We start from the raw sequence: 13,388 nt of genomic DNA on the forward strand, positions 1-13,388 counted from the left end.
TAAGGTGTCAATATATTTAATAACATTTAGATATAGATAAAATAAATTTATAAAAGAGGGAGGAAAATATTAAAAACACCAGGACATCAGATATAACGTAATCACCTCTATGAATTCCGCCACGTTTGCAGTTCAAAGTGAAAAAGGAAAGAAATAATTACTACGACTACGAAAAGTAAATAGGTCAATTGCTGCTGCTAGTTAAAGCAAATTTTATATTTTGTCCCTCTTACAGATTAAAGACATCTTAATAGATTAATCGTACGTTAAATACGAGTATGTAAACGAGACGAGACTTTCAACAAATCTTTTATACATTTTTCTAAAAGACTTACACGGCCCGGCTGTTCACTAAAGACTCCCAGGGGTACTCGTCAAACGATTTTAACACTTTACACACCAAAATAAGATACAAACTTGAGTAGATACGTTTTTTCACAATGACTTCCACGACGAGCATGCTACAGTCATATGAATCACTAGTCACATGAAGTTTATATTACAAAAGAGCACCTTATCACCCGTGGATAAAGATAGTTTTTGTAAACCGACGATCGTTTACACGATACTGAGTAAATAAATCCGGCAAGTTTAATGCAAAACTTTTGGTTTACGCTTTATGGTAAATATTTGGTATACGTCGTATAACTGTTTTATAGATCTAGTAAAATGTTTGCTTTAATTGTGCTAGGTCAAGAGCGGCCGTTCGACAGGCGTCCTTGCGACGGATAAATATTATTGTCTAAGCGGGTTTTCCGTTCTTTAGTGTTTGTACGTAAATGTTGATGATACAGGCTGTGGGCGCGGGTGCAACGACCGCCAGCGGACTGCTGCCCTCCACTTTCACCACAGACTCCACCTGGCTCTACCATGGATTTTGAGGAGGACGTCGACAGGTCTAAGCGATGTCCACTGGAAAGTATATTCAATAGGCTCAATAATTGTCGTCATATGTGACAGCATGGCACCTAAACAATAGCGCAGTTTGTTGCAATTTTTTACATTTATGTGTAGTATTTACTAAGCATGATCAATATACTGCTTACTCGAACATTGTCGCCTCGTAATGTAGCTAACGTACATAACTATAAGGTGTAAAGTGGAAGTTGAAATCATTGGTTATCGTAACCAGTTCACGTCAAAAAATTAATTAAAAGCATTTTCAAAATTGCAAAAGATTAAAGTGTGCTGAAAAGCGTGGGTGTGGCGGGGAAAAGAAGACGCATAAAGAAGGGGTAGGAGGGGAGCGGCGCGGTGTGGGCGGCGGCGCCGCGCGCGCAGTGGGCGGCCGCACTGTTTCCCGACACGCGGCTCGACGCGCACGCGCCCGCGCACGCATGAAGACCGAAGACCAAACCAGCGAGGAGGCGGCGCGCCGCGCGCCCGCCACGCGCAGGCAAGAAAAGCCACCCTTCTCTTACATAGCTCTAATAGTTATGGCGATACGTCACTCGCCCAACAAACGACTCACCCTCAGCGAAATATATGCCTTCCTACAACAACAGTTTCCCTTCTTTCGAAGTTCCTACCAAGGCTGGAAGAATTCAGTTCGACACAACCTCAGTCTAAATGAATGCTTCGTCAAACTTCCAAAAGGCTTAGGCAGACCGGGTAAAGGGCATTACTGGACAATAGACCCTTCGACCGAATTCATGTTCGAGGAAGGTTCATTCAGACGGCGGCCGCGTGGGTTCCGGCGCAAGTGTCAGGCACTGAAGCCGCAGTTCGGCAGCGGCAGCTACCTGTGCGGGGGCGGGGTGGCCGCGCTGCCGCCCTCACAGCCGACGAGCTACGAACTGGCAGGTGGCAGTGGCTCGAACGCCGGCGGATCAACCGCCATAGACTACGGAGCCTGTGCGTACTCCCACGCGAGCTCCGGTGGTCAGCAGCTGACGTACGGGGGAGATTACTGCTCATATGGGGGGATGGGGGAGCGCGAGTGGCCACTGGCGTATAGCGCGGTGGATCCGACTTACCGGCCGCCGCCGTCGTCGCCGCCTTCTCGCCACGACTTGCCTGACATCTTACCGAACTATCAGTATGCCGTCGCTAATGAACATGGTAAGTCTTTTCTATTTTTACAGCTTTAATTACGTATGAAGATTTTATCAAATAAATATATTGAACTAGTCTAGTATCCCTAGTCCCCACTGCTTTGTAAATGTAAACACTTGATGTAAATTTGGTTCACTGAAGTGGCTATAACCCGGACTCAACGGGTGTGAAAACCATATTAACTATTATAAAGATATAATTTGTATGATTTTATTTTATTACAATAAGTTGCAGACGTTTTTATTGAACCCTTTTTCCGCATTCATCGAGGATTGCAATTTTTACTTTTTACTACCTTTAATTAATGTTAATTACTTATATTTTTGTGCAGTCCCATTTCAATGTTAGATCAAAAAGCAATAAAAACATAATATTACTACCAAAACTACTATTCGTATAAAAGTAATTTGTATACGTAAGTATACTTTAACAGTAACGAATGTCTAAAACATTATATTATCTTTGTTTTGTCAAAGATAATGACAGGGATGACGATATGTTTTATACAGAGATTTTGGTCTTAAAAACTCACAGTGAGTCAATCATGTTGAACTTGTCTAAAGATTAAGGAAATATGAAAGTATTTTTTTACCACTCGAACGGTACGACGACAGGATTACCGTCTTCGCAATCGGCAACTTCTGTTTCACGTCACCATCTCAAGTGGTGCAGCAGCTATCGAGTGCCAAACACATTACACTCATAATAATGTTCTTAACGACTTTACTAACGGTGTGTGCTAACGCTTTCAATGTTCCTTTAAACAATATAATAATTACATCCGAAGGGCAGAGATATATTTTGGCTTTGGTGCGTACATGATGCAAGACTAAAGCATCAAATAAATTATGAATACGAATAAATAAAAAGAAATTCCATAATATTTTTATATCGAATTTATTCTTCTGATAATATTAAAATGTAGAGTTGCATTTATTTTAAACGTTTTCTATGACTCATTCTGGAGATCTCAGATTTGTATGTGTAATATTAGTATATACCGATCAAATAATTTTTCATTAAAGCAAATAAAATATTATGTTGACTGCTACATATCTACAAAAAAGATAAATGGAGAGTGACTCTATCAAGATTCATGTGCAAAACTGAAGAAAGTTTTTCTTCTATTATATTACATTGCAAACGAGCAAGCAGCCATCGTAATTCGCTGAAATAGCGAAGCGACCGCTGGTTATAGATATCTGCAATTGCAGATGCGTTGCCTACCTTTAATTACAAAACATTTTTTTAAATCGAGGCTCCTAGGGATATAATGTTTACAAACTTCACTACAATTTTAATGAATTTCTTAAATATTATTACCACGATTGGTAGGTACACGAAGATAATTGAATATGGGTAAATCTACGTGCTAAAGTGCCTAAAGGTTTCGTAGCAATGCGTAGCCTAAACTACTACGCATAACTCTACGAGCAATTCTTGTATATTATGTAAATATTTATGTATGCAGTGTCGGAAAAATATAAAGAAATGTCGATGAAAATTTGTGTTAATATACCATCTATGTTTTAAATAAATAAAAGCACCACACTAGAGCCAATTACAATCATTAGAACAATTTAAAAAATTCAGTGATTCAAATACACCATTAGCACGTATATGCTATAGCATGATTTCATAATTTAAATTATTGTAATTTTTTAACAGCTTCAGATTTAACTAGACACGATCCGGTAGTGAAACTAAGTGCATTTTTTTGCTGTAGATAACACAAAATTGTGCACAAGGCACTACGGCACTCCTATGTATTAAATTTAAATCTATGGATAACTTTACTCTCTAATACTAAAGATAAAGATTTATTGTATTGCTCAAAAATAATTCTATGCGATTAAAATGTCATTTATTATTTTTTGGAATTAAAATTACGATCATAGCAAAAGTCCGTGATATACGGAATCGTGCTGCATTCATTTTGCCCGCTACAAATTCAAAGCTTAACCCTCTTTAAATTATGAACTCCGGATACATGAAACTATTCCGCGCTGTAGGTAGCCTTTCGTAGTTATATTTTGGCGTATATTATAAGAAAAACTAAAGCACACTCAGCAAGAATTTTTACAAGTGCTCTCCAAGCCATGCTTGCTTAAAAATAATGTTGAAAAACTACACAAGTTTCCAACAACAACTTTTCTGTTTTAGTCTTTACTAAAATCAAAATTTTGATTTTATGTCTTCAGATTGTTGTATAAACTCTACGGAACATGATCGCTTGAAAATTATTTTTTAATATATGCCTTAAAACAAAAATTAAAATGATTTAATTTTGATAACCCTAATCGCCATTTGTAATTAGAGATTGTGACCTCCTCTTACTTTATTATAACTTGTTTAATTGATTGATGATAATAACTTGAAATTAATTTTTAAGTTTCTATTACACTCAAAATCTTTAAGTGGTCACTAAATGAGCTCCTTAGTGTACTAACATAGGGAATCTGCACTAAGAGATTAAATAACCTTAAGAGGATTAATTTTCTCTTAGATATTTTAAACGTATAAAAAGATTTGACTTTTTTGTAAAGATTTTTCTATCGAATAGTTTTCCATATACAACTATAACTATCAGAGAACGGCGCCAAATAGTTTTATGTACAGGGAAATCATATTTTCAGAGGAGTAAACCTCGTCCGAAGTTATAAAGGTGTCCATTGTTATCCGGTACAATATATAACAGTGACGTGACGTCTCGCCCCCTAAAAGGTATTTAATACGTTGAAAAATAATTAGATTAGTAGTTCGCAATTACTGAATTTGACAGCCCTTGATAGAAAAGAAGATTATAGGTTCTCGAACATTATGATTTATAGAAGATGAAAGAAGGTAATAGATAAAGTAAAGTGAAACCTTATGTTGCCCAGTTAGAATTCATTAAATCAATTGATATTTCATGTATATTGCTTGTGTTTATTAAAATATCTGCGGGCCAGAAGAATTAGTCCAAACAATATGATTATTCAGGATAAAATGATAGTTTTATTTCTGTAAAACATATACTTATCACTATAATCTTAATAAATATCGTATCGTGTAACAATGTATACTTGTCAGCGCTTTCACTTTCATTATTTGTAGAGAGCAGAGTATTGATTCGCAAGATTCGTTACTGAGTGTGAGTTAAGTTGTTGTTACATAGTCACCAACATTGATGAAACTTATTCAACATACATTTTTAAGTACATCATAATATTTTATTTTATTTAGTTTCTTATCATTTTTTTTTGTCTAAATTGTTGTTTTTAATTAATTTACAAATTTGTTACGTCCTCTTCACCCAAATATTTAGCCAAATCTTTTTGAATTTTTTGCTATTACAAAGAATTTTATTTTCTGTATGTATCTGAGATCTCCTAAACTGTCTTATTATAAGTCTTGTTAGAAGTAATAAATAGGTAATACATAGAGTATTCACCTCTTTGGTCTAGTGTTTTTGGTGATCTTATTTAGAACAGAGAGATGTGCCCAAGATTTTTTAGTTGTAAGAAGTGGTTTTCATAAAATACGGTGTTAGAGTTTGTAGTGTCACGATATCACTCAGGTACCAGGAGTACATGAATTATGAGAAGCTACATATAATTCGATCAATACTGCCGTATAGAACGAATATTCATGCGCAGTTTGACGTCAATACAATACTTTCACTTTCAATGTGCGCAATATTGCTAGTTCCAGACATATCATTTGTTCAGAGATGCGCAGTACATCATACGAGGTATTTCCTTTACTAAAAATCATCAATTAAAAACTATCTATTATGAATAATAATTAAATAATGAGCTAAATCTTGTACAAATGTGAATATTCATTTCAATTTAGAATTGAAACATATACTTACAATTTTAAAGCGTACATAGATGTCTATTAAATACTGTGAGCGCAGCTCAGGGCCGGATAATCAAGGATTTATTGCAGTCCATGTGCGTTTCGGGCTGTTTCTTAGAAGCAGCAACACTCCCTTACGACGGTCATAAAAGCTGCGGTAACATGTGCAATGGCAGCGACTACATCGCTTGCAGCGCTGCAAGCGCTTGCTATTAGTTCGAAACGTCTGTTAAGGCAATACAGTTAAATATTCTTGTTCTCCGAATATTCCCTACTAATAGTTTTCTTGGTTTACCAATTTATTTCGCTTTTATTATTTATTAATTAATATTACTAATATTATAAATGCAAACATTTGGATGGATAGTTGAATGGAAGGATGTTTGTTAAAAGGTATCTCCAGAACGCCTGCATGTAACGCTGAAATTTCGCATAGATGTGGAAAATTGTTTGGAAGAGCACATAATCTACTTAGTTTTTTTTTAATTCCGCGAAGACGGAGTCGCGAGCGTCACCTTGTATGTATGAAAAGTCTCTTTAAATGTCCTAAATAATTTCTCGCCATAACTTAGATAATGAGTTAAGTGCTCTCATAATTATAGTCTACCAAGCTATAAGGCCTATCATTATTATCATCATAGTCATCGTAATTTAAGCCGATATATTGTTTACAAATATTAATCGAACTGAATCAACAGTATGATAGTTGTAAAACTTTGTAATTACTTGGCTGACGATGAGGGCAATGTTTTTCCCGCGTATTTAAGTTTATTTTTATGTACATGGGTTTGTAAGTATGTAAATTCATTTATGAAGGTCTAGAGCTTAATCGATTGCACAAAACATACTTTGATGAGTGCGGTGTCATAAATACATATAGTAAACATAGGCAATAAAATTTTAATATGTGCAAAACAAGTTTAAACACTCGCTACACTGTTTTCTTATTGAATCATTTTTCCATGACTTCGACTGTATTGTGAAATAGTAAAGAGTTTGATGTATAGGTCAGTTTATTAAGTTTTAATGCATCCAGAGATTGGGCTAGATTTTATCGCCATTCCATTCGTTGTTGTTCACTTACTATATCTACTGTTCGTACGAATCTCTTCAATTCATTTTCAAAAATATTGTTTACTTGTCACCCGCGTTCAAGTGGCCTCCCGCAAACATGATTCAGTTAATCTTCCATCTTGTGGGAGGTCGACTTACCCTGCGTTGACTTCTATGTTGTTTTTCAACAACCTAATGCCCATTTGGGTGTGGATATAAAATAATTTTACTGTTATTTATTGCGACAATAGATTTGAATATTTATTCGCCACTGATAAAACTAACTATTAACTTGATTTTAAATATAATAACATTACAAAGCTCTTCTATCAGCAAAGTAATCTAAGTTGTGTACGTGTTTATGTTAAAATATTTCTTTTGAAAGATACATATCAAACACCAGTTCATTTATCCACTCCCTACATTTTTGCTTAATGAAACCAATTATCATTTTAGAAATTCAAACAAATCAGTTAAATTGAAAGACACTCATGGGGAACGTCATCGAAGCAGCGTTGGAACGAATGACGTGCTTGTTCATAAAAATGTATGTAAGCACTTATCTGTATTGATAGCCTACGCCTTGTTATTTGAAGTCGATTAAATTTAAAACTAAGGCAAGTCGAGAGCGGGGTGATATGTTTCGGTTTACGCAGAGATAATGGCGTGTTACTTTCCGTACGCGCCATGGTGACTGCGCCTGCGCCGGCCGAGCGCCTGTACGCCCGTAGGCACGTATGATCTGTTTACACATACGCCCGTTTGTTCGAGCCGTTTGATCTTTATAAATGCAATAGGTATTTCAAGAATACCGACGGAGGAACTCGGACGCGAGCTTGCTTTAATGAAAAAGAAAAAGACGAGAATGATTTTTAAGAACGACAACCTTGATACAATGTTTATTCCTGGCTATAGGTGCTCCGTTTATGAGCATTTTTTTATTTAGCGTAACTGACATGTGTTTGAAAGTTTTAATTCAGTCTTGGATGTAGAAGGCGCCCGTCTCTCCGCCATTTTAGATTTCATTTTCAGCTCACGGTTAACCCGCTAAGTGAGGTCATCCTGCTTGTTCAAAATTATAACTGATACCTAATGTTTACTTGCATTCAAATAAAACTTCCACGACCGACGACAAAATGATTTAATGGATTAGTATAGAATTAAGAAAAAAATTATCAACTGACAAAGATAGAAAAAAATATTTTCTACCCGTGTTATAATAAAATTATCATCATCTATACAGGCTATTTAGGATGGTTTTTTGTCCAGAATACGATAGTAGACAATAATACCAATACTAACAAGTAACGAATTGACATATGGTCCACGAAAATAAATATAGTAAATGATATAAAAAGTTTTGTGGCTTCATCAAATTTTCAGCTTGAACTTTTGTGTCACCTGACATCACCAATTGCTTTTTCTGTGTTTATAGTTAGTTGCCTAGCACGAATATTTGCGACTAGCGCCTTCGCGTCATCGTTAATTATGTCAAAATAGTATTTTTTCGTGTTCTTTATGCCTGATAGAGGCGCTGCACAAATTTTTATATAAAGTGGTTGACAATACGATGGCGCATGTCACAAATATTCGTGCTAGGCCCACTGATACGTAAAGAGATGACAGGTAGTTGTAAATCTTATTTAATTATATTGCTTAGCCAATTAAGGTTTTACAATACTTAAAGCAGCGTTTTAACATTGGATGATACTTATACATAAGTAATAAGACTAAATAACGCAATATAGCGCAAGCAGTAGCGCTATATCGGCATCAGTTTAGAAACCGTTGTAAACGTGCGTTAAAAATAGTCAGTGTAATTGACACGGAGATCGATGCATTTTACAGTTTTAACGCGATGTGTGCGGTCCGCGGCATAGCACGTTATTTGTATGAAGCTTCTTGCACGACCCGCTCTGAAACTCCGCACCCGACTAGTTACTGTAAATACATAAAAAATACACTAATCCCCGACTCCGGCCGCCGGAACAAAATGATTGCAGTTCACCCTTTTACCCCGTCAACCATACATCTTTGTTTATCTTGTTTTTTATAGCTGTAACTCAATATGACGCAATCTTTAAATAAAATGTGACTTTACTAACCCATGGTTTGTGTGTTTTTTATTTTCGTTATTGTAAAAAAAAATTAAAATGTTGAAATTAATTCAGCCATTCAAATCGAATCGGTTTAATAAAAAAACATTTTATCTCTGTTCTTTACAAACATGTTTTGACATGAGAAATATGTTTCTGATTGAGTGTTTTATCAGTGGAATCTAGCAGTTAGAATATAAGGAATACCAAAGTTTTTAAAGTATACATAATATCAGAAAACAATGCTAACCCTACATGAAAAGTTCTTAAACTTTTTACGTGATATACTACGCCATAAAGTTTTCTAAATTATAACTAGTCAATTAATTTAATTAAACAGTTATTGAACCTTAAATTTTTCGTGGTCCATCACACCGTATGACAATGGGAAAAGCATCTTGAATATTTTTTATGTTACTCTTAAACATATATTTAAAAAAAACTAATTTTAACTATGGAAAATGAACGACTTTGACAATCAGCTAATTTTGGCAACTTTATTTCGAGTCAACTTAAACTTATTTCAACAACTTCAGGTTAACTTCAACTATTTAAAGTTGACACTAAAATTGTACATTCATTTTGTTGGTTTTATTAAGGAATTAAATTATTTTGCTTGATCTAGGATGGTTCGGAGGCGCAATACCAGATTATCTTCGAAATTTTACATCGTCCGTGACCTGAAATAATGTTCCCTTCGCGATCTCTTACAACAGGTACAAATATTTAATTAGCTGACTTAAAATAAAAGCGAATTGAGAAAATAATGTGATGATTATTGACTTGTGAACAAACAATGCCGTGTTAGGTATACAAAGGTACCGATGTTTGTCTATGGTGATAACTGTGTACGAAAGAAGATGTCGTATCCTTAGTATATTTTACACGACAATTGTAGATTATCTGATGTATTGCGTCCCGGTGAATCCTTAATGCCAAAACTAACCAAATGAACCATCGCTTTATACAGTTTAACTCTGGCAATAATATCGGAAATAAAAACTATCACTCGACCCGCCCCGGCATCGTAAAACAATTTATTAGGAGCACATAACATCAATATAAAATGAATTATCTTCTTTTTATTGCTGTAGTGACATTAAAATATTTTGACTGCCACGCGCACCACAAATATCCGGCATTCAGGATTCACATATATCGCTGGCGATCATTCCAAATAATAAAAAAGTTTATTTTGTTCATTATCATTACTTGCTGTGCGATTTATGCGAGTTCTCTGTGCGTTTTGTTGTTTTTTGTTTTGACAGTTCATTACCCTCTATTATTTCCCACCTTACCTGAGCGCACCACTTAAAAAACTATAAATCTATAGTTAAACGATGGGAGCACTGCAAACGGGTGGGATACGATACGAGTGGCCCCGGCGCGCGTCACTCATCGCCGCTCAACTTGGAGCAATTTATCCCATCGCCAAAGCCCTCGACTTGCTACCACGATCTGGAAAGTGATGACATACACCAGAACGCGCGCGAGCTCACTGAGTGCGCACTTTAATTTTCGATCACCAAATTGTAAGTCATTTATCGAAAGAAATTACACATTCGCCGCTTTTAAATCTTCGATGTAGGCGGATGGTTTCGGCTATTCCTTTATTTACCATCAAAGTTTTTTATTTAAATATAGCCGGGATCGTCGTTCATAAAATTATTATTCAGTTCGAGTACCTAACACGTGTTGGGATTCTGAGAAAATAGAAGCTCCCAGTAGGATTTTATTCCTAAAATCGTCGAATTGGGAGGTTTGTTTAAATTACGGCTATTAGGTATTTGAGTGTTCCACGTGGCCGACAACGGATGAGCGGCAGGCAGGGCGAGGCGAGCGAGTGGAGGCGAGGCGAGGCGAGAAGCTGTCGATGGGAACGCGGCCGTGCAATTATAGCTGGCCTGGGCACGGCTACACGTTTCACATGAAACATGTAGCTATATAATTTTACGCAGCCGTTACATGAATCAACGCGTTGTCAGCCAACGCGCCGTATAAGACCGCCTTTATTTTACTCTATCCTTTGATTTCGAGCAAAATTATTTCATAAAACAACTTTGTATTTACTTTAAAATAATTTCATGTTTCATACAGACAATTCTATAGTTCTGGTTAACGCTTTTTCTCATTTCTAGCCATTAGTATCCGGTATAGTTAAAACATTCTTTGTTTAATATAGCTTGTAAATGACACATTTAGGAAACCTTTACAAGATACCAATGATATCATGGCAACGTTTTCAGTCATGTCTTCACTTACCCTTTTATTACACGACTGACCAAAGTTTTTTATGTATGTGTTTAAATTCCAATGTCTCGGCCTAGAGTGTAAACGACTGGAGCTTTTTGGACGAGTGATGTATCATTCGATTCATCTTCTTCCCTGGAGCGTTATTAATAATTTTTGAAGGTAAAATAAACATTGTAGATTATTGCTATTTCGCTAGATTACTGTTTTGTATAGTACGAATAAAAGTAAAATGGGTACAGTTTAATCTCAAACGTAAGAAACTCAGGATTTCACGCATCATGTGCTATTTCTGTTTATCCGAAAAAATGTAAGAAAGAAACTAATAATTTATTACACGCTACAGTACAATAGGGAAAGGATGATGCGGTACAGTAATAAAAAAACGGTTAGTTCATTTTCTCTATAAAACAAATGAAAAAATAACTTTTTAAAACATTTGATATTAAATTGAAAATCTGAAGGTAGCTACATTGATTATTCATTTCCAAAATCACCGGCCTCTGTCAGCGCCTTACCTACCTTGTAACAAACATCCATCCATCTATCCAAACATTCGCATTTATAATGTTAGTAAGAAGTAACATTGAAACGGCAACGGCTACGTTATTTGAGAAATATGGTCCAATTTATTCAGGACTTACTTCGACGTTGTAAAAAAGGCCATAAAGGTCCTTAATATATTTACATGTGTATTACAGATATTATGAAGCAATTTACATGGCGCTTGATTCTGCGAAAGACACCTAATATATTTAATATTACCATTGGACGAACAGTAATAAAATATTTTTTTATCCAGGTGCGGCGCCGATGTTTGCAGGAATGCGCGGCGTTCATCAACAGATGCTATCAGGCGGTACGCTGACAGCGACATCTATCAGCGGCCTCGGTAGCTTCGGGCATCATCTCACCACATCCCTGCCGACCCTGCCGCCGGACCGCAAGCCATCTACCCCACTCTCGGGCCTAGGTCCTCCGCCCACCTCTTTACCACCGCCTGTCCCACCTCCTTCAACATCAACCACTGTACACTCATACTATGATCACATGATATGATCACATCACAAATTTCGTGCCGTGATTTTATTCAATCAATTGATATTGACCGTAGAAATCTCGAATAATTTCGGATTTGTCAAGACTTTGACAATTAAGATATCTTATTGTAATGCAGAAACTTTGGAGATGGCGGGAGAAATCATTATTTGTATTCAAATGTTATTAAGCTTAAGTAATACCAATTTATACATTTATCAGTCTGATTTATAATAATCTCATATGAAGATTGCTGTAATAAATGATAATAGTGAGAATTTAAACAATTTAAGAATATATAGTACTTATAATAAGTTTTCTATATTATATTGATTTCGAGTATAGTAGTTGTTACGTTTGAATGGTATTACATATGTGGATGAGATAGAATATTATGAGATTAATTTCTATATCTGAAGTGTTCATACACTACCTTTAGCTATTAAGATAGTACAAGAGTTTTCAGCGCATGAAATCACGATCTCAAGCAACTGACATTTCTTAAGTTTTCATAAAAAATATTTTAATATATTTCACTTACTATGACTGCTTAAAAACAAATGTGCTGCTTACATATCTTTATTTTTTTGTAATTATATGAATAAAAAGTAGATATAAAGAAGCAAATCAAATGATCATTAAAAATTTGGCCTCAACTATTTAAAGAGTTTGTTTTGTTTAACCGATAAGCATTATATTCAAATTTGTTATGCAATTTCGATTCTTTTTTTTTTAGTGTGATGTAGAATTGTATAAAAAAACAACTGACCTTTTTCTTTTTAATTGTCAAGCATATAAATAATTACATTTTAAAGCTCATAGTTTATATGAAAATATGTTACGATTTATGCAAAGAAGTACACAATAGTTTAAGAACGATATGATACCTTTACTACTTACTACATAAATTTTTAGTGATTTGCTAGATTATTGAAGATTAACGAGAAATTGTGAGTCATTTTACTTAGTTAAGACAAAACATATCTATAATTAAATACAAAGGATATTGTATGTACGTTAACATGACACAATTTAGATGTAATTTTATAAATT

General features: G+C 35.2%; 1 protein-coding gene across 1 annotated transcript; it reads left to right on the plus strand.

The window, feature by feature from the left end:
* Window positions 1–1,307: 1,307 nt before the first annotated feature.
* LOC106126189 (forkhead box protein F1-A) lies at window positions 1,308–12,489 on the plus strand. The gene is made up of 2 exons (XM_013323679.1): window positions 1,308–2,061; window positions 12,100–12,489. The coding sequence occupies exons 1-2, from the start codon at window positions 1,338–1,340 to the stop codon at window positions 12,354–12,356; spliced, it is 981 nt and encodes a 326-aa protein (XP_013179133.1). The 5' UTR covers window positions 1,308–1,337; the 3' UTR covers window positions 12,357–12,489.
* Window positions 12,490–13,388: the final 899 nt, after the last annotated feature.

The sequence above is a fragment of the Papilio xuthus genome, unplaced genomic scaffold (genome assembly GCF_000836235.2).
Source record: "Papilio xuthus unplaced genomic scaffold, Pxut_1.1 DF825017.1, whole genome shotgun sequence".
Taxonomy (NCBI): domain Eukaryota; kingdom Metazoa; phylum Arthropoda; class Insecta; order Lepidoptera; family Papilionidae; genus Papilio; species Papilio xuthus.